General features: G+C 48.0%; 1 protein-coding gene across 1 annotated transcript in view; it reads left to right on the top strand.

Moving 5' to 3' along the window:
• Positions 1-9,527: 9,527 nt before the first annotated feature.
• The window catches only part of KCND3 (potassium voltage-gated channel subfamily D member 3), an 88,640-nt gene continuing 74,268 nt past the window's right edge, over positions 9,528-23,899 (top strand). The window contains exon 1 of the mRNA XM_085210152.1: positions 9,528-10,636. Within this exon, the coding sequence (XP_085066278.1) occupies positions 9,528-10,636 (1,109 nt within the window). The remainder of the gene's footprint in view (positions 10,637-23,899) is intronic.

Genomic DNA, 23,899 nt, shown 5'->3' with positions numbered 1-23,899 from the left:
GATGAAGCACTGCCTGTTCCAGAAGAACTCCATCTAACGCTGAACTACCTGTCACAGTCAGTTCCATTACCCACAGGCTATCGGTCCCTCCTGCTCTGAGCTCATGAAGCCCATGCAGCAGCACAAGCCCTCCTTTATATCAAAGGCCTGAGCTGAGGATTAAGATCTGAATCCCAGGTTAGCCCTTAACAACACAGACAGAGCCTCCCCTTCATCCAGCAGGCTGCTCCTGCACCAGCAAGGCAGAAATAATGATCTTAATGCATTCAATAATTCAAAAAATAAAAAATAATAAAAAAAATCCTATTAAGCACAAACGCCAATTGCAGAATTTGTCTGCAGGTGAAATTCTTTTTAATCTGCTCTAAGATAAGAGCAAATCTACGTCTGCCTGCCGGCACTTCTTACACAGAAGGGTTTGGTAGAGAAAAGAGCAACAGAAGGGTGTGAGAGCCACACCAGGCAGCATCGCAGCATCACCCCTCACTAAGAAGGGACACAAAACTCTCCAAGCAACACAGCAGAAGTACATTATTGTATAAATTCAAAGAGTAGGACTAACCTCATGCACTCCAGGCTGCTCCAACCAGCACTCCAACCCCCCAGCACGCAGCTCACAGCACACAGCTGTGCCCAAATGCAGCTCCTGGCTTTTGCTGGCTGCCCATCACACCCTGCTGTGCACCTGTGTCAAAGCCAACATGCAGGAGCTGCTGTTCTCAGTTGGCATTTGCAGAGAAATAAGTAAGGATGGGCAGAGAGGAGCAGAGCTCAGCCTTTCCATAGCTGTGTGCCATCAGCTGGGCAGGATGGGCTTCCAGCCCCATGTCTAATAACAATAAAAAGGAATCACAGCATTGCAGGGCTCGTTCCCCAGACAGTAGTGAGCCAGGCCATATATTGCTCTATGGCCATTGGCTTGATTTAAAATGCACTCTTAAAAATGAAAGAACAACTCCTTAAATTTGCAGTGAATGTATAGCTCGACAGATCTGATTTACTGCTTATGAGCCACAAAAAGAATTGTGATTGCAATTTATTGTATTGTTGACTATAGCAGCGAAAGCCTCAGCATCACTGTAGCTCTGGAAACTGTGAAAACCTGACCATGTAAAATGAATCATTTCTTTCAGGTTGGTTTGTTGGCTTTTTTTGTTTTGTTTTGTTTTTTTTATATTTTTCTTTAATTGCCCTCACAACTTCCAGCATGGAATGGCAATTACTTTGATGGTGACTTTTGCCCAACAATCAAAGCAAATCAGTGCCAAAAGTTGCCCTGGGCTCTGCTCGTGTGCACTTTTTAGCCCTGGTTGACTCATAATTGTGAGAATTCCCAACTGATGGCAAGCACCAGGTATAGAAGGGTGTATGGCCTCCATGGCTTGTCTGACACCAGGCTGCAGCAGGGAAGAGCACACAAGGCAGCAAAGAAGCCATGCACTCCTGCAGCACTCCCAGCCTTAAGCCAACAGCCCTGCTCCACCCATGGCTGGCATTGCTCAGCCCACCTGCCCGGCCTCAGGGCTGTTCACACCGGGTTCTCACTGCTTTGGACACTGATGATGTGGAATATAACCAATTAAGCACAATTCCTGATGAGCTGTTGCAGTCAGAGGCACTGCAAACCAGCATCTTTATTTTCACTTACCACGTGAAATGAGACTGGGGAAGTGCAAGATGTGGTATGCACAGGGGAGAAAAGGGGAACGCTGAGCAATAAATCAAAACATCTCAGTAGTGATCCTGTCCTTCAAGGGTCTTTTCCCTCTGCTCTCATGTGTGATCCTTTCTTGATTCATTGAGGTCAGCTGAGCAGAAAATGTTGCAGCTGCTGGCTAGATAGCAGTGCTGCTGGACGACATCCACAGCTCCTTCCTCTTTCCTTTTGGAAAGAAGTGACAGAATGCAGCTGCCTGTGCAGCTTTATTTCAGGCTGGAACATCTCCAAACACAGGGGGGAAAAAAAAAAAAAGTAACATGGTGACACACTGGAACAGGTTGCCCAAGGAAGTTGTGGATGCCTCATCCCTGAAGACATTCAAGGCCAGGCTGGACATGGCTCTGGGCAGCCTGGTCTGGTGGTTGGCGACCCTGTGCTGAAACTTCTTCAAAAGGGGCTGAAAATTTGGCACTCTGTCCTTCACTGCGATCGCAAGCTAATAACGAGTTCCCCTTATGCATTTCTGATGGGTGTTGAGAGACTGTATTTCGGTTTTCATTTTATACAAACTTCTTTAAGAAGTCCCAGATAACGGTTCTCCAAAGAAAAGTAAAGCAGAGCTGTGTTATGAAAGAGCTTTAGCAGAAGTCCAAGAGTCAACCAAGGTCTGGAAGAGCTGTGGGGAGCAGCAGATACCCTCAAGCAGCTGTGTTTTCCCAGCCCTTATCAATCAGCAGAGCACATATATAATTTTAAGGCTGCAAAGACCGACTATCATAGTCTGCTTAATGATCTTCAATTTGCAAGCTTGGATCCAAAGCAAGGAAACCATTGGCACAATCTATAGGGCATAAGCAGACCACAGAGCTACGCCGTTACAGCAGGCTGTAATTCCAAGCATCCATGCTAGCTTTATTACTGCAACTGCCATTACAGAATGCTTATGCAGCACGGCCATGGAGTCAGTGGGATATTTAGGTGCAGAATTAATGAGGGATAGCACCCAGTGTAATGAACAAACAATAAATAAAACAGGCTGTAGAGGCGCAGGATGTGAATACAGAAGACAATGCCACAGCAAAAAAGAAAAGATGTCCTTCATCTTTAAACTATCTTTAAAGCTTACGTTTCACCTGAATGGTTTATTCTATTTGTTTCTCTGTGTGGGGTTCGTTGTAATGCTAGCAGGTTCAATTCCTTCCATGATGGAATGACAAATAGTTGTTCAAAAAAAGTTGTAATAAGATTTATAATTGGCTCATTAGAAGCTAAAGAGATTCCTAGAAAGCAAGAGAGAAAGGGAAAGGCAGAAAGGAAGAATGAAAGAAAAAGGCAGAGAGTGAGAAAAGGAAGAAGAAAACGAAGCACTGAAGTGATAGAGAAAGAGAGAAAGAATGTTTTCCCATCAGACTATTTGCAGCTAGCTTGCTTTTGACTTTCATCCTCTATTTAAAAATACAAAATCAGGAGCAATAAAAAAGAACTCCCAAATTAGCTTTTTAATAGAGATCGGAAGTTAAAAGGGGCCAAGACATGGGGGAAAAGCTGCTCAGAAGCACAGCCAGGCCAGAGCTGGAGAAGGGGAGACCGGAGAGCACTGGAGCTGAGCAGAGGCAGAGCAGCACTGCCATAATTCACAGCTATGTCTTTTATACCAGTAAAAGCCAAATGGCATTTCTGGTTTTACTTTCTTCTGTGTGTCTGCGAGAGGAAAAGAGCAAGAGGAGCTACGGGAGGTACTTTTAAGAGTAAAGTGCTGATGCTGTTTAGTGGAGATAGATTGTGGGCCCTTTGATGTGCTTAAATTCAGAGGAGTGCTGAGAGTTTCTCACAGAATTCTTCAGATCCACTTTGTACACAACTACCCATGTGTATTAGTAACCATATTCTACAGATTGCCTTTGGTGCCATCAGCATAACCTCACCAAGCAGGCTGAAGGTATCGTGGTGCAGCTCACTGCACTGGGGGAACTGTTCTGGGGAAGGATTGCCCACAACCTGACATTCAGAAATGATTTTTTTCTTTAATACAACTTGCACTGAGTTACTGGGGATTAGACAAAGCTGAGCCAGTGTGCTGGATGGACTGTGACTCCAGCACAAGAGCTCCCAGATCATATTTTCTGAACCAGACCGAGTGCTGAAGTGTTTGAGGATTTGTGGTTTGGTTGCTTTGGTTGCTTCGCTCTTTGTTTTGTTGTTTTGTTTCTATTTTTCTTGGGAGGGTGGGTTGGGGAGGGATGCTTATGCTTGGAGACTTTTGGAGGGGGAAAACCCGACTTCTTATAACACAAAAACAGCAAATCACCTGGAAAACTGATCCTGCTTAGTGGCACATCTGCGTTCCCCTGTCCTTTTCCTTCGCCAAAAGCCACAAATCCGGGGCCGCACCCGGGGAAGGACCGCGGTCACTCCGGATGACCTCTGCCGGCGGCAGCGGACGGGGGTGGGGGGGATGGCAGGGAGAGCGAGGGGCGAGACCCGCTCACCGCATCCTTCCAAGTGGACCCCGACCCGGATCAACGCCCCGTGGCTCATAGTGCCGCCGGCTCATCCCGCAGCCCCCGGCTCATCCCGCAGCCCCCAGCCCCACTCGTTCCCCGGGGCGCTGCGGCGCTTCTCCCCCCGCCCCCCCGGCCCGTTCCCCGCGGAGCTGTCCGCCGCCGCCGGTGCTGATCGCGGCGCTCCGCCGCCGCCCCGCGCCCGCGCACTCCGCGCCGCCCCGCGCAGCCCCGCGCCCGCCCCCGCGCCGCGCTCCCGGCAGCCGCATGGCAGCGGCCGCGCTCGGCTGGGTCCGCGGCCGGCAGCGGCGGGCGGGCGGGGCGAGGCGAGGCGAGGCGGGCGGCGGGCCGGGACCCCGCGGAGGTGAGCGGGGCCGGGGCGACGGCGGCCGGGGCCGAGGGGGGGGTGGGCACCTGCGGCGGGGGACGGCGCGCCTGCGGCGGGGGGAGGGCGAGGGGCAGGGGCCGCTCCCGCCCGTCCGCGCCCCGGCTCCGCATTCCCTCTCCTGCTCTCACCTTCCTCGCCGCTCCGCTCCCTTCTCTCCCTCCCCTCCCTCTGTTCCACCCTCTGCCCGCGCGGACCCTTCCAACCCCTGAACTCCCGGCGATAGATTAAAGTGCGGAGCTGAGCTAGGGAAGGATGCGAGGCAATGGCGAGGCAGCCGAGCTCCTCTATTTCATGTACGTATCTGTCTTACTTTATGGAAGTCACTAACTATCGCTGCGGCGCATCAGTCAGTGCCAGAGCTGCCCGGCAGAGCGGAGCACGACTGGGTTGCTCTCGTTTGGGCTGAGAGTTATTTATTGAAGGATTCACCGGCAAACGTAACTGAGCAAGGATGCCAGCTCTCTGAGCATCTGGAATCCAACTTCTGACCGCGGATGAAAGAGGGATGCAGAAAGGACTGGTAAGAGCTGCCAAGGAGCTGGGCAAGCGAGAACGGCAGGATGAGGAGGAAAGGGGACAGGGTGGGAGAAGGAGAGGGGAGAAGGAGAAAGGGGAAGATCGGCTTCAGGCCGGGCTATTTCTTTTCATTCCTCCCTCCTGCCCGGGCTAAGGCTGCCTGTGGGCTCACGGTACCGGTGGAGTTCATCGCACACCTCGCCCCCCGGCTCCCAGCCTCGCCAGTGCCGGCACGTCGGCCCGCAGCATAGGCTCAGGTGTGCGTTTAATGGCTCCGGTTGCTGTGCCTCCGGTAGCTCGAACCGCCCGTCCTCGGGCTGCATCCCCCCGTAGGTCCGTGCCCGCGGATGCTCTGGGACCTGGCAGCGATCTGAAGCACCGAGCAGGGCTGGAAAGGAAAGGGGCAAACCCAACCAGCTCAGGAGAGAGGCAGGGAGGGACTGTCTCCGCTGCAAAGAGGGAGAAGCCGTTTAGTCATCTCTCTATTTTCCCAATGATGATTGCATTTTCTGATTGCCTCTGACTGCATTTAGAGAGGGAGCCGGGAGGCAGGCACAGCTCACCTCGTACCCAGAGCAGCGGTGCTCCCTCCCTGCCCGTTCCCTCGGGCTCTCCCTGCCCCTGGTGCCTTGCAGGTAATGGGGTGCTGCGAGATGGGGCAAACGGGCTGCCAGGTTTGGGCAGGACTTGGCATGCACTTACTGTAAGCCTGTTGCTTTTGCTCCCAGATCTCTGCACCTGGCTGAACGGGTGCTTTGCAGAAAGTTTTATTATCAGATGTGAGCAGGAAGGGAAAGGAATACGTGGCTGAAAGAGGATTTTGATGTTCTGAGTGGCATATTTTGCTCTTAAGCGAGAGTATCTTTGCTGCCTGAGCCTGACCCAGCTATGGAGAGAGAGCGAGAGGAGGGATGATCTCCAGGCTCTTCACTCCCATTAGCGTTGTATCTCATCAGGACACTCACTTGTTCATCAGCCGTATTTTAAATCATCCCTGTCTGCTTCCAGAAAAGGAAATGCCAGGAGATTTTGGTTCTGTTTTTGTGAGCTGTGAAGAGACATTTATTAAGTACGGCAATGGCAATAGAAGTTAATGTGGTAAGAATCCATCGCTTTAGGTAAACAGCAATGACTGTTCTCTGAAGTTCTCCTCCAGAGCTGCATTGATCCAACAGCACACGCCAGGGTTTTGCTTTTAGCCTGGGATCACATCGGGGTGCCAGGGCAGCACAGCTGGGCAGTGGGGAGGGATGGAGATGGGGCTGGGATCTGCAGAGATGGGCTCATGCCAACGGCTTTCCTATCCCATGTGCTTCTCCTCCTAACCATCCACAGAAAAGAGTTATTTTCTCCACCGATGCTGACTTCTTTAAGTCAGACGGAGGCAAATGATTGTATTTGGTGCACCAGGTCTTCTAAATGTCATCAACAGGCTACTGATACATGTTCCTTCCAAATTACATGCAGAAATTACAGTAATTAAAGTCAGAAATTTGTGTGTAGGCAAGTACGTGTCTGATAGAGTTGCAGTGTGTCTGTTTCCTACTCAAGCTGAAAAGACTGTCGCCCATACAATATATTTTGTGCCCAGGAATGCTCTCCAGCCTGAGGAGAATGGTTAGCAGTTAGCAAATCCAGACACGGAGGGCAGAAAAGGGGCTTCTTTCCACAGTTAATAGATAAACTGTTTAATTGTTTTGTTTTGTTTTAAGCAAGCTGTGCAACTCTGACTTACAAACCCAGTCCCATCTCTCTTAGTAGAGATAGAGTCCCAAAGATTCACAGACAAGAGAAAGCAAAACCTTTCTGAGAAGGGATTTATTATTCTTTGCCCTCTCAGTCCTTCCTTACAGACGCCCGACTTACATCTGAAAAAGGCTTTTTTGAGTATTTTGAGGACCAAATGGGACAGATTAAAGCAACTTTGCTAACAGAGCTGTGCGTGCTAAGCTCACTTAACCAGCTGCATTTCTTTGTAATGGAGAAATGGGAACTAAACCTCTATGGAAGAATACCCTTCTCTTGTTTTAATCTCCTGTCCGTTTCAAAGCTGAGGTATTAATAGCTTCCTCACATATACTGCTAGTATGGAAAGACCCATTTTACCTTTAAAAATTGATTTAAAAATGCGTAAGTCATTTGTGAGCTACCAGTGCTTTATGAGAACAATTATATGTGAAGTATTTATAGAGCCTCAGCAGCTAATGTAGGTAACCTGGAATTTACAGCCAAAGTTATAAGTACGGAAGAGATTTCTAATAAGGTTCCCCAGAGAAATTAGGGAAGATGAGGAGCTGTTGCTTCGTAGCTGCTCAGGTCAGTGTACATCACCAATCAGTCCTGAAAGAACGACTTGTGGTGGTGCTGCTAATTGAAATTAAAAAGCACAGAAGACAGTTTACCAGCAGGGAGATTAGGGAGAGGATGTGTTACCTTGGTGCCTTGGTTATTTGCCTGTGTGTATTTGGTGAATAATGACAGAAGTGGTTGTCATCTTTCTGCCTCCTGTTTTGCAGCCCTGTTCTCAGTGCGGCGTTTCTGAAAGTTGCACTAAGATGCACTGCTGCTAACAGCAACTGGCAGCTCTGACCCCACAGAGCTCCTCCAGCTGCAGACTGGGGCGGACAGTCAAAGCGGTGCAGAGCAAATTTGCAGTGCTTTGCTCTGCCTCTAACATGGACAAAGGCTTGTGGTCTCCAGGGCTGCCATTCCGGCACCATTAGCTCAATACATTTGTTCTTTAGGAGGAAGAGAAAAAAATCGTGCCTAATGATATGGGACAACCCTCCATAGCAAAATATGGTGGGATGTTGGCTCCGGTGCATGCATATGTGAAAAGTGTCTCCTTGGGATAAGCATCATTATGGATTATTCTGTGTTTCGTAATTACAAAACTTCTTCCAGCAGCCGTGAGATGTGGGATTTCAGTTGTCCTTTAGATAGTAAAATTGCACAGAGAGATGCTCCATATTAAAGTGATGAATGTTAATGTGTCCTGAAGAGGAAAGAGCATTCCTGGGAGCAGTTCAGTTGTTTCACCACAGATTGATTGCATCATTTTTTATTCAGTATTTTGATGGCTGTTGAAATCAATAATGCTGCAGCCTTACTGGCTGGAATGGCAGCTTTCACATAATTAAAAATGTTCAGAGTAAAATTGTATAGAAGGGTATCATGTAGAGGACATAATTAGGCTTTGAGGGCTTGAGTCAGTGGGATCAATGGTTGGCTTTTGATAGGGACCGTAATGCATCTGATATGATAATGGCACCTTTCTCCAGATAATTTTATGGCAGAGTTACGAAAACAAAAGGGAAGTAAAAGTAAATGCAAGTTAAAAGATAAAAAAGTTCAATATTTTAAGAACTCTGACCAAAGAGTGAAAAGGAAAAGAAAATTCGTGGCCAGATCAGAAGCACAGTAAACACTATAATTTCCAGAGAATGTTGGCTTCCAGTGGTTGAGGGTCTGGACAAGTTGGGATATATTTCATCTAAAAAATCAAGACTGCAGTGAACATATTTCAGTTCAGCCTAATGGTCCTTCAGCTCTGTCTCTGCCTGCCAGGAAACGATCAGGGTCTCCTGGTAATAATCCTGCTAGAAGAAAGCTGACCAAGTTTGGAGGCTTTCCTGTTCTGCTTTTTCTGGTACTCCATTGGTAACATTTTCCTGTATTTCAGTTCAGTAAAACACACCTCTAAAGCCAAGAGACCAGCCAAAAACTTCTGCTGAGCCCAGATCCTTAATTAAGGATGGAAGAAAATGAATGAAAACCAGAGAGGTGGAACAGGTTGCCCAAGGAGGCAGTGGATGCCCCATCGCTGGAGGCATCCAAGGCCAGGCTGGATGTGGCTCTGGGCAGCCTGGGCTGCTGGTTGGCGACCTGCACACAGCAGGGGGTTGGAACTGGATGAACATTGTGGTCCTTTATAACTCAGGCCATTTTATGAGTCTATGATACTATGATTCTATGATTCTGACACCTGGAAGCCCAGCTCAGCCCAGTTGTGGCTCTTCATGGCATGCAGTTTTGCTGGATGAACTGCAGGCTGATTTCACTGGCACTCCCAGCTCCTTCTTGACAGCTGTAGTTAAATGGATGAGCACGAGACTTACACCTGGGGAATTCTGGATTAGTCTTGTTTGTAAGGAAGCAAATATAAATTACTGTGTTTATGCTACTTTTAAAGAGCTTTTAATGAGGAATCATTTGCTATTCAAAATTTCAATCCATAATAATGCCATAACCTCGCCGAGTTGTATCTCCTTTAACATCACTCTTCATACAGGAGATGAGGGCAAGCCGGTGGTTTGAAGTTCTTGTGCCCATTCTAATCTAGTTCTTGAGCACGATGGAGAAACCCTGACTGATTTTGCGCTGTGCTTTTATCTGCTCTGCCTTTCAGATGGAGCTGATCTGACTCCTATCCATCCCCTCCAGTAACACGGCCAGGGGCACCATGGCTGCAGGGGTGGCTGCGTGGCTGCCCTTTGCCAGGGCAGCGGCCATAGGATGGATGCCAGTGGCCAACTGTCCCATGCCGTTGGCTCCGACAGAGAAGAACAAGAGGCAGGACGAGCTGATCATTCTCAACGTGAGCGGCAGGCGTTTCCAGACCTGGAGGACTACACTTGAGAGGTACCCGGACACTCTGCTGGGCAGCACGGAGAAGGAGTTCTTCTTCAATGAAGACACCAAGGAGTACTTCTTCGACCGGGACCCCGAGGTCTTCAGGTGCATCTTAAATTTTTATAGAACTGGCAAGCTGCACTATCCCAGGTACGAGTGCATCTCTGCCTACGACGAAGAGCTTGCCTTCTACGGGATCCTCCCTGAAATCATTGGGGACTGCTGCTACGAAGAGTACAAAGACAGAAAGAGGGAAAACGCGGAGCGGCTGATGGATGACAACGACTCAGAAAACAACCAGGAAGGGTCCATGCCATCCCTGAGCTTCCGGCAGACCATGTGGCGAGCCTTCGAGAACCCCCACACCAGCACCTTAGCCTTAGTCTTTTACTACGTCACCGGTTTCTTTATTGCCGTCTCTGTGATCACCAATGTCGTGGAAACTGTCCCTTGCGGCACGGTGCCGGGGAACAAGGAGCTTCCATGTGGGGAGAGATACGCTGTGGCTTTCTTTTGCTTGGACACGGCTTGTGTGATGATTTTCACAGTTGAGTACCTGTTGAGACTCTTTGCGGCCCCAAGTCGCTACAGGTTCATCAGAAGCGTGATGAGCATCATTGACGTGGTGGCCATCATGCCATACTACATTGGTTTGGTGATGACCAACAACGAGGATGTCAGCGGAGCCTTTGTGACTCTAAGGGTTTTTAGGGTTTTCAGGATTTTCAAGTTCTCTCGCCATTCCCAAGGCTTACGAATCTTGGGCTACACTTTGAAGAGCTGTGCCTCTGAGCTTGGCTTTCTCCTCTTTTCCCTCACTATGGCAATTATCATCTTTGCAACTGTGATGTTTTATGCAGAGAAAGGGTCCTCAGCAAGCAAATTCACCAGTATTCCTGCTTCCTTTTGGTACACTATCGTAACCATGACAACACTTGGGTGAGTATTACTTTTTCTTTTACTCAGCAGCCTGCAAGCATGTAGTAAAAGCAAGACTCAGTTGCTTCTAAGCAGTTTTCTGGATGCATGTTGCAAAAGGGAATGGAAGTGTTAAAGATTTTATCGTTCTTTGCCTGATAACTTCTTGTGTTATTATTGTGGAATTTGTGTTTACATGTATGAAACAGAAAAAGCACTTAAACCCACTTGACAAATGCCTGGCACAATGGTAGATGAATGCAGGAGAAGCAATCTATGGAGCAGTAGGTGGTGATTTGCTCTCATTCTGCAGGAGAGAGAAGTGGAAGGAAGTTGGCAAGTAGTGCCCGGGTTTTTTTCAGACATTCATTTTGAGCCATGGATTTTACACAGGATCTCTGACGTGCATTTTGTCTCTTTTCACAACATTGGTCACAGTTTCTTTGTTTGGCATGCCAGCAGTTATAGATGTGCTGAATTCAAATGGATATTATGGGCTGCTGCGCTCCTGAAGTCGCTCAGTGATCTCCAGGACACGTTCTGTGGGATTTTTTCTCACTTAGTTTAGCAAGAAATGGGCTTCTTGTCTGTGTTTAGTGGTGAGTTTAAAAAGTAATTGGCATACGCTGTGTTAGAATTTCAAACACTGCTACGGACAGGTGCAGAAGTAATGGAATAATCAAAGCAAAGGAAACATAGCCTGGAGGATGCTGTTTTTTTCCTTCTATTTCATTTCTCCCTTACAGATATTTCTACTGAGATTATAGATTTGAGCTTCTGTCTCCCTGAACAAAAGCCTTTGTCAGAATGGCCGAGCCCTCACCCTGACGGGGTTATGTAAAAAGGAAGTAGGCAATCATCTCTTAATGCCACCCATCAGGACACACAACGTTTGTCATTACTTTGCAAAGAGTTTTCCCCCCCAAGAGCTCACATGGTTTAATGCTCAGATGTAGACGATCCTCACTCTTGTAATATGGTCACCACTTTTTCCTCTAAGCTGCTTTTGATTTTAAACACCTCTCCGTGCCTATTAGGCATGGACAGGCTCACAATGGCTCTTGTAAATTATTGAAATCGTAATTCAGCTGTCAGAAAGGCACAGAATCTGATGACAACTGGCAGTCAGAGTTCTTCAGTAGTGAGAATGTCGATGTTTGTCACAGTCACCAAAAGGCTGTCTCGTTTCTGTTCCATATAACTGCACCTATCCTTCTGTCTGCAGACACGTGTGTGTTCACATGGGTGTCCTTTCCATCTTTGTCATAGGAAAGTTGGGGTCAAGGAAACCTCAGTTTTGCTTGGGAACAAAAGCTGCTGGTAAAATCCGTGCAGAAAGTGCTGCAGAGTGCAGTTAAAGCTCTGCTCCCATCGGTGCTTGGTCTTGTTCCCTTTCCCTTCCTCTCTGAACACAGAAGTGACAAAACAGAGTGCTCCTGAGGACTTGAAAGCATCCTCAATCTGTTGCAATCATAGAAATTATGGATGAATGAGTGCTTTAAATGAGTCGACAAGAATTAAAAACACCCAGGAGTTTAAGCATAGCTTTGTAAGTGTTCATTGGAAAGGGACTGATAACGAGCTATCAAAGCCTTAAAGCTTACACTTGGAGTGTTACTGATTTGGGGCTTTCTGCTGCAGGATTTTCATTAAAATAGGTGTCTCTGGCAAACAGTCTGCCAGCTGAGATTGCTGCCTTTAGCACAGACTTGTAAGGCACTCCGAAATCCGGGCAGCTTCTGAAGAGAAATGCCAACACCTGCCTGCCCCACACATGGCTCTGGCACCTTGCTGTGCAGTGCAAAACCAAACCCTCTCTGCTGGCTTCCCAAACCCTGTGCTAGGCACACAAGTTGATGCTGTGTGCCACGCAGACCTCCTTGCAGCCTGCCGCCAGCCCCTCACCCAGGGCAGCTCTATGGCATCGAAATCAGCCAGCTGCAGAAACAAGACTTTGTCCCCACGTCGTTTCCATCTTCTTGGCATTTTCACACCATAGTTCATCTCTCTCTCTTCAGAAATCACTTAGCAATGTTTGGAAGGATCTTGTTACTAATGAGAGCGCTGGCAGTTCCCATCTCACAGCAGTTGCCAGAAATGCAGCCGGAGTTCCTAACGTGCTTCTTATTCCATCTCACTTTGCCTCTCTAAGCAGTTGCCTGTTAGCTGCTGCCATCCCAGCACTGCTCAGAGCATCCCAGTATCACCTGCTTTAGCCAGTATTTGAAGCAGGAAATATGCAGTGCCATAGCTTTTAAGCCAAATGTATACACGTGTATAGATTTCTTCTTTTGAACCCTGAGACTTAAACAGATAATGGACATTTCCCTGGCACTGTAATATCTCTGCTTGTGGCAGTGTGATTTGCAATGCGGAGGACAAATTTTCACGTGTTTCCAAGCCTGTTTTATAGAAAGGGAAAGTTTACTGACAATGAAAACCAAGGCTACAGCTAGGAAAGCATTAACAGATGTTCCAGTTGACTAACGTTAATAATTAAAATAACAAATCTAAGCCAGATATTTGCTGGAGTAAATTAAATTTGTTCAGTTGGAAGCAAGGAAGTCATTGCCATTTGTGAGAGCCAGCCTCCATGCACAGCCCTGTGCACAACCATGATAAAGGATTTTCCAAAAGGGGTTTTTCCTCTGAGCAAAAGGCACAAAAGCAGCAGCAAAAATCAGCAGCACAGGGAGGGAGGTACAGCAGCTTTTCTGAGATGGGAAACAAAGCAAAGGAATTAAATTATACTGACCCTGCATCTCTGAGCCCTCTGCTGTGCTCATCAGCCTCGCTTTAACAGAGGCTGTTTTAATTTAGCACGAGTTAAATTTTGCTCAGGAGGTTTTATAATGAAAGCATTACTCTTAGGTGCATCTCAAATCAATCTGAATCACTGAATCAACTATTCAAAATTAACTCAAGGCCAGCTATCCAATCCACACAGCAGCACTTTCCTGTGCCCCTCACCCTGCAGCACCTATCTGCCTGCATTTGTGCTCCCTCTTGCTTTTAACTCACTTCATATGCAATGGCCATCAACTTTACACCCACACTGAGACAGTTTAATTAGCATAAATGGTGTCACTTTGCTACCAGTGCATTGATTCCATCTACTTTTAACTGGGGTTTGCCTCTGGGGGGGCTGACCCCACATCCCTGTGCCCCTGTGTGACAAACAAAGGATGCAGTGCCGGACCCCCCCTCTGCAGCCTTCTCTGCTTCTGCCCATGTCATGTTTCCCTTCGCTGTTTATGGCTGTTTTCCTTTCACCTGACAGCAGCAGTATGTTCAGCCTCTCAGGCAGCTTCTGTGAGCACAGTGTGGCTGCAAACCCCCCTTCCCACACCTGTCCCCGTTGGGTCTGTACTGTCCCTTTGGGTTTGGCTGCGCTGGTCACTGTGCTGGGACAGCAGAATCGTATGTGTAGAGTTTGTTCAAGGAGGCACATCAGCGTGGGGAAGTCATACAGCAGACGCAATGGCCTTGCCATGTCTGCTCTGCAGCGAGGAGGGGAATCCCTGAGTGCTGGGGGGGCTGGGAGCAGCAATGCATTGATCCTGAGTGCTGGGGGGGTTGTTAGCAGTGCACAGATCCTGAGTGCTGGGGGGGCTGGGCTCAGGCTTGGGGGCTGCACCACTGTCCTGATGTTGCCCAGCTGGAGCCTGAGGTTCTGCAAATCATGGGGATGAGAAGTGAGAGAGAGCCGTCGTAATCAACCTTTTTGTTATTTGTTTTGTTGATTTCTTGGGCTTTCTTTTTCATTGGTATTCAGTGTCGGGGAAGGAAGGAATGGGATGAAATGTGAGCAGTGGAACAGGATGTGAAACTTGCAGTGCCAAAGCGCTGCCAGCTGAGCAGCATGGCCTGGCTGAGCGCTGAGCACTGCAGGGCTGCCAGCACTGTGTGATGGGGATCTCTGCAGCACTGCTCCATGCGTGGCCCCGGGGCCCATAGACCGAGAGCAAACCCTCATTCACCCTCCTTCACGCCACCCAGGAGGAGTTAGCAAGGTCAGGGAAGCCATAAATCAGCCCTGGAGTGCTGCCATGCTGAGTGCTCTGCAAAGCTCAGCCCCGTCATCGTATGTCGTCTGTCACCACCTCAGTAACTGCCAGTAAGTGGAATCAGAAATATTGCTCTAATAGAAATGCTGCTTTGCATATCTACCACCGTCAGTGGGAAGATGGATGAGCTGTGGGACAAGTCCTTTGTAAAGCGAGGTGCCAGCACATCATCACTCTCCCCATTTCCTACGGGCAACAATTCTGCCCACAGGCCAGGGAGCAGCTTGAATTTAATATACAGAAAGCCCAGTAAGACAACGAATTGATGGAGCTACACAAAAAAGTCATTTGCTTGAGCTTTCATTCTCCTGACTCCAGGTTCACCTTATATGAAGTGTGTAACAATTTTCTTCCCCTAATGGATTTACAGACACTGCACAGAACATCTTTTATCAGAATCAGAGACAGAACCTTTTCCTTCTCTGCCTTGATGCAAATCTCAAGCAAGCATCTCATTTTTGAGCTATTTGCATTCACCAGAAGTATTAAAATGCCCTTATTCATTCTTGTCGCAAGTGCAATTCATTGGATTTTCACTCTCTCAAAAAAAAACACAAAAAACCAACCCTGAAAAATGGGAATGTATCTGTCCTTGGGCTTTTTGTGGCTTTGGTTGCTTGTCATGATTGCACACACATGCAAACACCCCACTTCTAATGAGCAAGGGCAAATAGTAACTTTCCATCAAGGCAAACTCTTGCGAGAAGGACAACATTTTGAATGATGCTGAGTAACGGTACTGCCTGAAAACCACAACATGACTACTGTGCTTACCAATGGGAACCTTGGCAGAGATGCATCTATAGCAACTGAGCTGAGGAAGCTTTCGCAGCTCCTCATTCCTGCTTTCCTCCCCAGCCGGCAGCACAGCGAGTGCCTGAGAGACGCAGACTGCAGAGAGCATTGTATTTTTGCTGGAGATGAAGGGAAGTGATTGGCTTGCTGATTTGGATCTGAGTTATTTTTAGTCTCATAAAATGATAATTTCATAACAGCGCTGACCCAGTAAAAGTAATTAGTTTACAGCAATCAGCTGAAAATAGGGGACAGAGTAGCCACCGTCAGTATGAAGGCGGTGAAAGGGGAAGGGAAGTTAAAGGCCTGTAACAAATTAGCCAAAACGAATTACATCTCTTAGCTGATTACATCCATGCAGTCAAAATCTGCTCTCAGCGTGCATTGCTGCATGGGCACAGAGAGCTGCAGGACCATCAGAGAGGTGCGGAATTTGGTGCTGCACTGCTGTGATGCTGGGCTCTGCATCCCTGCCACCGTGCCCATCTGCATGAAGGTACCCAGGGACAGAGATGCTGTGCTGCTACCGGAGGACAGAGCAGGTTTGGGTGTGCTTAATGCAGCACAAGCTCCGGGAGCAGAGGGCCCAGCCTGGCAGCTGCTCTGTGCCTTACACCGAGGACTGCTTTGTGCCAAACCTGTCCCAGCTTTGCTGGCTGCCCTGGGCAGGGCTCAGCCCCATGGCTTTCCCAGGCAGCCACTGTCAGTTCCACCATTTACCAGCACTACGTTAGAGCACATTCAAGGGCTGTAATTCACCTCTTCAGGTTATAAGTAAGGGTGGAAGAGTTATTTTAAAATCAATATCTAGCAGAATGCCATTGTTCCAACATTAAAACCTGCTGGGAAATTACTCGGAGGAATGTGGCAAGTCAAATCGCTGCCTGCCAGAGGAGGAAACAATTCATTACCTCTTTAAAAGGTGCAGATCTTTCCTTTTCGTTTTCGTTTGCAGCCTGAGGAACGATGCTGCAACATCTGGCCCTTTCTTCTCTCACTTGTTAGTGACTTCTTTCTCTTCTCCTGGCTTTACACTACTGGGGATGTCTGTGCGGGGCTGTGGGGTTTGGGTCTGGGCTCAGTGCTGTATGTGGGGTCCGTTCTCCTACAAACACATCTGAAAGCACCGTGCTGAGGTGGGCAGCCGTGCAGAGCTGCTCTGTGCCACGAGACTTGGGGAGAGGAACTGAGCGCAGCGCCCGGGGCAGCCTGCTGCTTTCATCTCGGCCTGCCATCTGCAACAGAATTAAAACACACATCAGCCCGAGCGTTCTGCCTTCAGGACTTTGCGAAATTTGGCTGCTGTAAAGCCCTTGAGAAGGATTGTTTGCTTCTGCAGACAGCAGCCCTGCAGAATGGGGCCACGCGCCCCTGAAAGCCGAGCTCAAACAGAGCCGAGCTCAGAGCGCAGCGGTGCCATGAGACCCCCCAGTAACAAAGACGAGACCCCAGCAGCCAGCCCAGTCCTGCACTGCCCGAGTTGCTGCCTTGCAGCCGTGGGAGCTGTCAGGTTGGCTTTTGGCAGCTGCTGTTGGCCCAACATCACGTCCTCAGCGTGCTGAAGTACCCTCAGCTTTTTTGTGCAGATAATTATTCTTCACGATCTTACTGCTTTATTCCTTCTGTGCGTGTGACTCCATCTAAGAGACACAAATTGCTGCTGCTCCTCTTTTGCCTGTAGATACGGAGTTTCACATCAGATGTGAAAACAGCAGATGATAAATTCCCATTTGCTTTCAGCCTTTAAGGTTTAAATGCACAGCTTTGAGATAACAAGGTTTCCCCCCACAACCTGACAGCCCCTTTATTTCTTCTCTGTACAAAGGAAAACACTTTTTCTATTACTTTATCCCTCTTGTTTTTTCACCCTGTTGCCACAGTTCTCCCTTCCACGTCAGTACGCTCTTCTGGTGTGTAATTTGTGCACAGTATGTCATCAACAGGACACACTTTTTCTCTATTTTGGTAGGAGCAGCAGCACAAGGGACTCATCCTCCTTAACTATTAATTAGTCACCACGGTGAGGACAGAAATAACGCATTATTTTTCAATTGGAAAGGATATCACTATTCTTGTAACCTAATGCTTGGCAGAAGAGAGCTCTCTTCGAAGGGAGAGCTGCAAGGAAAGAGCTGCTCCGAGCTGCCTTCTCCTGGAGCCCATCTCCATCAGTGCCTCTGCTTGGATCAGCAGTGCGCTCCAAAAGCAAACTCTCCATCATGCCATCCCGCTGCCTGGCTCATAGCACAGCTCCAGAGCTGCCCTGCAGCATTCCTTCTGGAGAAACACGGCTGGAAGGCAGCTGAGAGAACGTGCCTGATGTGTTCTTATTGCCCATGGGTGTTCAGCCCATGCACTGGACTGGGACTGGCCCAAACTGAACCCCCCAGGTATGCACAGGTGGGCACTGCATCCTTCACTGCGGAGCTCAGCTCCCTCTGAGCCACACAACTGCTGGGGCACAAACAAACTTTTATCCTTTCCCTGTGCTCAGAATTCATTTTCATTGTAACCCTGTTTTATTGTCTTTTGAGGCTTCAATATTGGTTTGACCTTTTGTCATCAGTATTAAAGAAGAGCTCCAACTGCTTTTTTCTGCTTCTTCAGAGGGAAGGCAGAAGGAGGCCGTTGTCCATCCAACAAGCTCTGACACCGTGAGAGCCTTTTTCCAGTAATCAGTGTCTGATTGAGTAGAAACAGGGCTAAAATGTACCAGTCTGAGCATGAATCAGTGGAGCACAATTGCCAGCACGCATCCTTCGCTGCCACACGTCCCAGTTGTGCCATCGGTTCAGGAAGACGTAGCAGCCCATCTCCCACCCCGTGAGAGATCCTCGTTGTCAGACCTGCTCTCTGATCTCTGCGTAATGAACCACAACACGAAATCCCTTTCTTCTGCTGTCTGTGTGCTCTAAAGCTCCCTGCATGACCACGCCGTTGTGTGCAGATGGGCAACCACGGGCAGCTCGCAGGAGGCAATCGCAACTTCTACTCGTGCCTCTTTCCTTCTCCTGCCTACTTGCATCTGCCCCACCGTCTGTTCCTCCATCCAGGGAGCATCCATCATGGAACAGGATGAGTCCGACTGAGTCAGACGCTCGGCTTCAGTTCTTGAAATGAGCTGGCATGATATTCTCTCCTTGGCACGTTGTGCACAAAGACTACAGCCCTTGTAGATATTTCCCTGCTGCAGAGGAATAGCAGGCCAGATTAAATAATAGAAACATTCATTCAGCAAGGCAGTTGTTGAATGAAAATATGCAAAACAGATCAAATTAGGTAAAAGTCACTTCTCTTGCTAAGGGTCAAACGAGCAGTAAGCTAGGCTGAGGGAGACAAGATTTGGGCTGCAGAGGGCTGAGCAGGATGAATTCCCCTACTAATGAGCTTAGTGAATAAGCTCATTACCTAATGAGCTCTATTGAACAAGCTTGATTTCCAGTCTGGGGAAAGCCTTCTGAACAGATAAAATGTAGGTAAACAGCAACCTCCTTTTACAGGCAGAAAACATATCTGTAGCTCCAGAGCAAAGCTGCTGTCACGTCAGGTTCTTCCTCGGAGGTGTGGACAAAGTTGCAGTGCTTTGTTTCTTACTTCTTGGTGGGAAGAAAACAACCATTTAAATTGATGGGTCGGAAAAGCAACAAATGGTAGATGCTGTTTTCCAGGTTTGATCGTTCTTTACAAATTCAGTTACAAGCTAGGATGTGCACTAACACAGCTAGTTCCAACACAAGTGTCCCAACACCCTTCCTTTGGTGCAGCCCTTGGGGTGTTCTCCATGTCAGACAACACAGAGCCAGGCTGGGTAGCCAACAGAGCTCCTCTGCAGCCAGAGCCATTCTGCACTTCTTTGAACAAATACTTCTGGAATGGATCTTTCTCATCAGATCAGACTGAACAGAGAGGTCTGGACAAATGGCACAAAGGAAACCTGACTGCCCACGCAGTCCTGTGACAGATCTTGTGGGCAATGCATTGCCCAGAGAAGTGGGAGTCCAAATACCCGCTGTGTGAGCAGCAGTCCATCACATACCCACACACAGCTTTCCATAATGTTCAATCCTGCCAGACTGGAAAAGAAGGGAGAAAAATAAGATTTCAGTAAAGGAGACTACATCTACAGATGTTGAAAGAAAAAGCTTTAAATCTTAATGTTGTCTTCCATATAGTAACACTCGTATTTATTTTTACTGGGTTTTTTTCTTGGCCAGCAGAAGGCTTTCAGCAGATACGAAGTGCTGTTAGAATAGTTCTGCTCCCATAGCTGTGCTGCACTCTGCCACTGCCCATCCTCTGTGTGTGCAGCTCTGAGCAGAGCTGGGGTGCATTTGGAGAAGGGAAGGGGGAAGAATATCCAAACTCTGTACTAAGAACCAATCGCTGCTGTGGTGGGAGATGAAGGATTCTGAGGAGAGAACAGGTGTTCGCCCTTAAATATATTTAAACCTATGCATGCATGCCCTCAAGTGCACATCACAGGGTAAATAAACATGCTCACAGCTCACTTGTACGTGTCAGTATATATTTGCGTGATTGCAGCATGAAAGTCTGGCACCAAATGTACTGTGAACTGAAAATGAATTTCAGCAGCTTTTATGATTCATTTTTTGTCAGAAACAAACGAGGCGTCTGCAGCCTCCTCGTTAGCTGTGTCCAGCACAGATCCTCCCTTGCTGCTGCACAGACAGCCCATGGCCACGCGCTTCCTTCTGGGGTCTCTTTATTGACAGCTTTCCTCCTGCAATCTCATCTGTGTCAATAATTCTTTAATGGCTCTGCCCACTCTGATCTCAGTGCGCCTCGGTGTGCCTCCATTGCAGGGTGCCAGAGGGAAAAAGGAGCATCAGTGGTGGTGGAATGGGAATGGAGGGTTTGAGTGGGGAAGGCTGAGATGGGCGGTGCTGATATGGGACAGCTGTCACAGCAAGAGGGGCTCTGGGTCCTGAGCTGCTCCTCACCCACCTTCACCTGTGGGCATCCTGCGAGGAGCAGAGATTTCAGCTCCAGGCACTGGAAGCACTATGGCTAAGTTGGATAGAATTTGTTTGTAGCCATTAATAACTGCTTCCCTGGCAATATCAAAACAGTGTGGGCAGACAGCGCTTCTACCTAGAGCACTTGTCTGCACAATAAATCAAATCCGCCCGCTACATCATCACAGTCAGAGAAAGGGCTGAATTATCTGAACACGTGTGTGTGCAGTGCTTTACCTGCAGTGGGAAATGTTTGCAGTGAAAAACGCCGGTGCCCAAAGCTCTGTCAGACTGGGATGTGGGGGACTGTGCAGGAGATGTGCATGGGAGCAGGATGGCTCTGCAGGAAGCCCATCCACAAACAGCTCCAAGGCTCGCTCCCAACGCACGATGGGGTCTAAATAAAATATCAAAGAACTTTATCTCTTCTTACAGATGAAAGGAGAAAACGGGGGAAAAAAATAAATAAAAAAAAATCTCACAGAGTTATGGATGGTAGAATAAAAGATGCTCTGCAGGTCTGTGTTTTCCTGCTCCGGAAGGGAAGACAAAACATGAGTTAGCAAAATGTGCTGCCTTCCCAGAAGCAAAGTTGGGATTTAATGATGAAATACCATAAATAATGAATGGACAGCCTCCTCTTACCATGGTGCAGGTAAAGAAACAGCAAAGCACCTTCCTGCTGGAGAAGGAAAACAGGAGCAGAAGGGCCTCAGGTGTGCCTCAGGTGGATGGGAATTCTACCCAGAAGTGCACTAAGGTGGAATGAATGGACTCAATGCCAAACACTCCCCAACTGTATGCAAAATGCTCCATGGCAGCAAAGCGGTCCCCTTCCACTGCAGCGTAATGTAAGGATTTGGGCCCTTACTATGTACACCTTGTTCGTGGGTATCTTGTTCTAATAGGGCTTTTAGCAAAGCCTGGCCTACAAAACATGGCCCAGATACTCAGCGTAACAAAATGCAACCACAGGGGTCAGTTTGCCATCTAAGGCGCAACGCAGCCTCTAGGTCTGTTTTTCCACTCATCTTCTAAGTGCAGTTTTCCACCCCGTTCTGTTAAGCCCAGGCACAATCGATGAAACAAAACCAGCATTATAATGCTATGTATTGTGGCAAACAGCTGATGTCCCTCACAGGAGGAGATAAACCAACAAAAAGCCCAACCAACTCTTCCACTAATGGAAGGGCTTTTCCTGTGTGACGCTGTGCTGTGCTGCTCCCAGAGCCAGAGGCAATGACAGAAACACAACAAATCATCTCCTTCGGCAGTGGAGGAGTGGACGGGGTCCAGCCTTGGAATTTAACAGCAATCACTCTGCCTAATCATCAGCACTGTGTGTTTTTTCCTTGGACGGATCTGTCACTGGTTCATAAAAAACCACAAGACGACTGTCACTGTTAAGCAATTACATGCAGGATGTGTAATGGAATAGCTGGAGACAATGCCACGAACACTTTTACAGCACAGGGGTGAATTTCATGCCCTTTCTATGGAAACATGCCGAGGAGAAGAAATCAAGTGAGCAGAAGTCGCAGCCCAGAGCCCAGTGCATACAGTGGGCTAAAAGGACATTTAAGATCTGTCATAAGCAGTTGAAGTCCCATGAAAATCGGGTTGAGCAGGGATGAAAAGATTCATGAGGATTCTGTATGTGAAAAGCAATCAACCACTATATAAATCTATGATAGAAGATAACCATAAAATAAAAACCTGAAAGCCTGACTCACTGAGAAGTTACCCAGTGATAGCTGGGTACAGCAGTTTTACCAGTGCAAAATTATTTTAAAACATTACCATTTGTATATGGTAAAAAAAAAATAACATCCCTCTTGCAAAAAATGCAGTTGTGAGTGGTAGAAAACAAAACCCCTTACACAAAGCCTTGAGGAGGGACGTGGCAGAACCCAGCCTGACTTCTGCCAGCAAAGCACATCACTCTCCTTAATAGGTGCTCAAAGCTTTGTGTGATTTAGGAGTTCTGTGCATGCTGTCAGACCTGTGTCTGAGGGGCTGCACTGGAAGATGGGCACAAAGAAGATCCCACAGGCACAGCCCCTGCCTCAGCTGTGACTCAGGCTGCAGAGACTGATGCTCTCCCAGCTCGCTATTGACACATGGGATGGGTAAAAGAGATTTACTTTGGCATCTCATTCACTTTTCAATCCATCTTCTCTAGTACCTTTCTCCTCTCCAGCCTGTGCATGGAAAGGTCAATCTGTTTAATTACAGCCATTAGGCGCCCGTGTGCCATTTGCAGAACTGCTCAGCAGGTAGGGAAATGGAGCTGGGGTGCACACTGCACACTGCTGCCTTCTGCACTGAATGCAGCAGCACGGGCCTCCCATGGGCTAATAACAAAGAAAAGAGGCAACTGAACTGAACTGAGTTTTCACAACATTTCTGCAGCTTCATTAAGGCAGTCAGAACATGCTACAAATGTTTATTAAAGTGCTGACCTCCTATGCAAACACTGACTCTCCATTTGACAGATGTAGAATCTAAGTGAGCAGACCATTGAACTTCCATACAAATCACAAAACAGAGTTCCCTGCTCTTGTGGCAGCAACAGGACAGCAAGGAGTCCTGCCACTTGTTAGCATCACTCCAGCACCTTCCCACTGGTCTTCCTTGCCATCACCACTGACAAAAGCTCTTCTGGCAATATCACATGGCTTGGGTTGGAAGGGAAGACAAAGCCCACAGCCCCATCCCTGCCATGGGCTGGCTGCCCCCCAGCTCAGGCTGCCCAGGGCCTCTTGCACCTCCAGGGATGGGGCAGATAAGGGTACCTGGGATACTCAGCATTACTCTCCACATCCCAGTTCTGCTCAGTGCTCCCATTTTCAAGACCCTTTGAAAAGCAGAGGCACAAATCCATGAAGAGGCTCTACATAGTGAGTTGAAACCAGAGTGCTGCTTCTGTCTGTTTTCGAGAAACTAAATTTAGAGAATTGCACAGGGGTCAAGAGAAACAAGCAAAGCTAGCTACAGGTGCTTTGTTCTCTGCAAAACAAGAACAGTGTTCCAGGAATTCATATTGCACTTTGAAAGACAGGGCACTTGAAAATCTTTAATTGCATCCTAACCTTTCATTAATTGGGCTTTTTGCGTTGAGCAGCATCACAAGAGTCAATCTGCTCCCTCTGTGCAGGACGCAGGTGGGCTGCAGCCAGGGGAGAGCACCTGAGTGTGCTGGGCAGTGTGACTGATGGAGCCTGCACAGCTCCTGATGGCCCAGCAGCTCTTTTCCACTGCAGAACAAGAAATATCTGAGAAGCATTCCCTACACATCACAGATCTCAGCATTAGCCCTTCGGAGAGGCATGCAACAGCTCCTGAAAGTGATTGCTTTCAACAGCTCCGAAAAGTCACATTTTAAATTTATTTCCATAATAATGAGTCTAGCGAGCGATTTTGTCAGCAAGATTTATTTGCATACC

The sequence above is a fragment of the Meleagris gallopavo genome, chromosome 28 (genome assembly GCF_905368555.1).
Source record: "Meleagris gallopavo chromosome 28, MGAL_WU_HG_1.1, whole genome shotgun sequence".
In the NCBI taxonomy this organism is placed as follows: Eukaryota; Metazoa; Chordata; class Aves; order Galliformes; family Phasianidae; genus Meleagris; species Meleagris gallopavo.
This window is presented reverse-complemented; position numbering and strand designations above follow the sequence as displayed.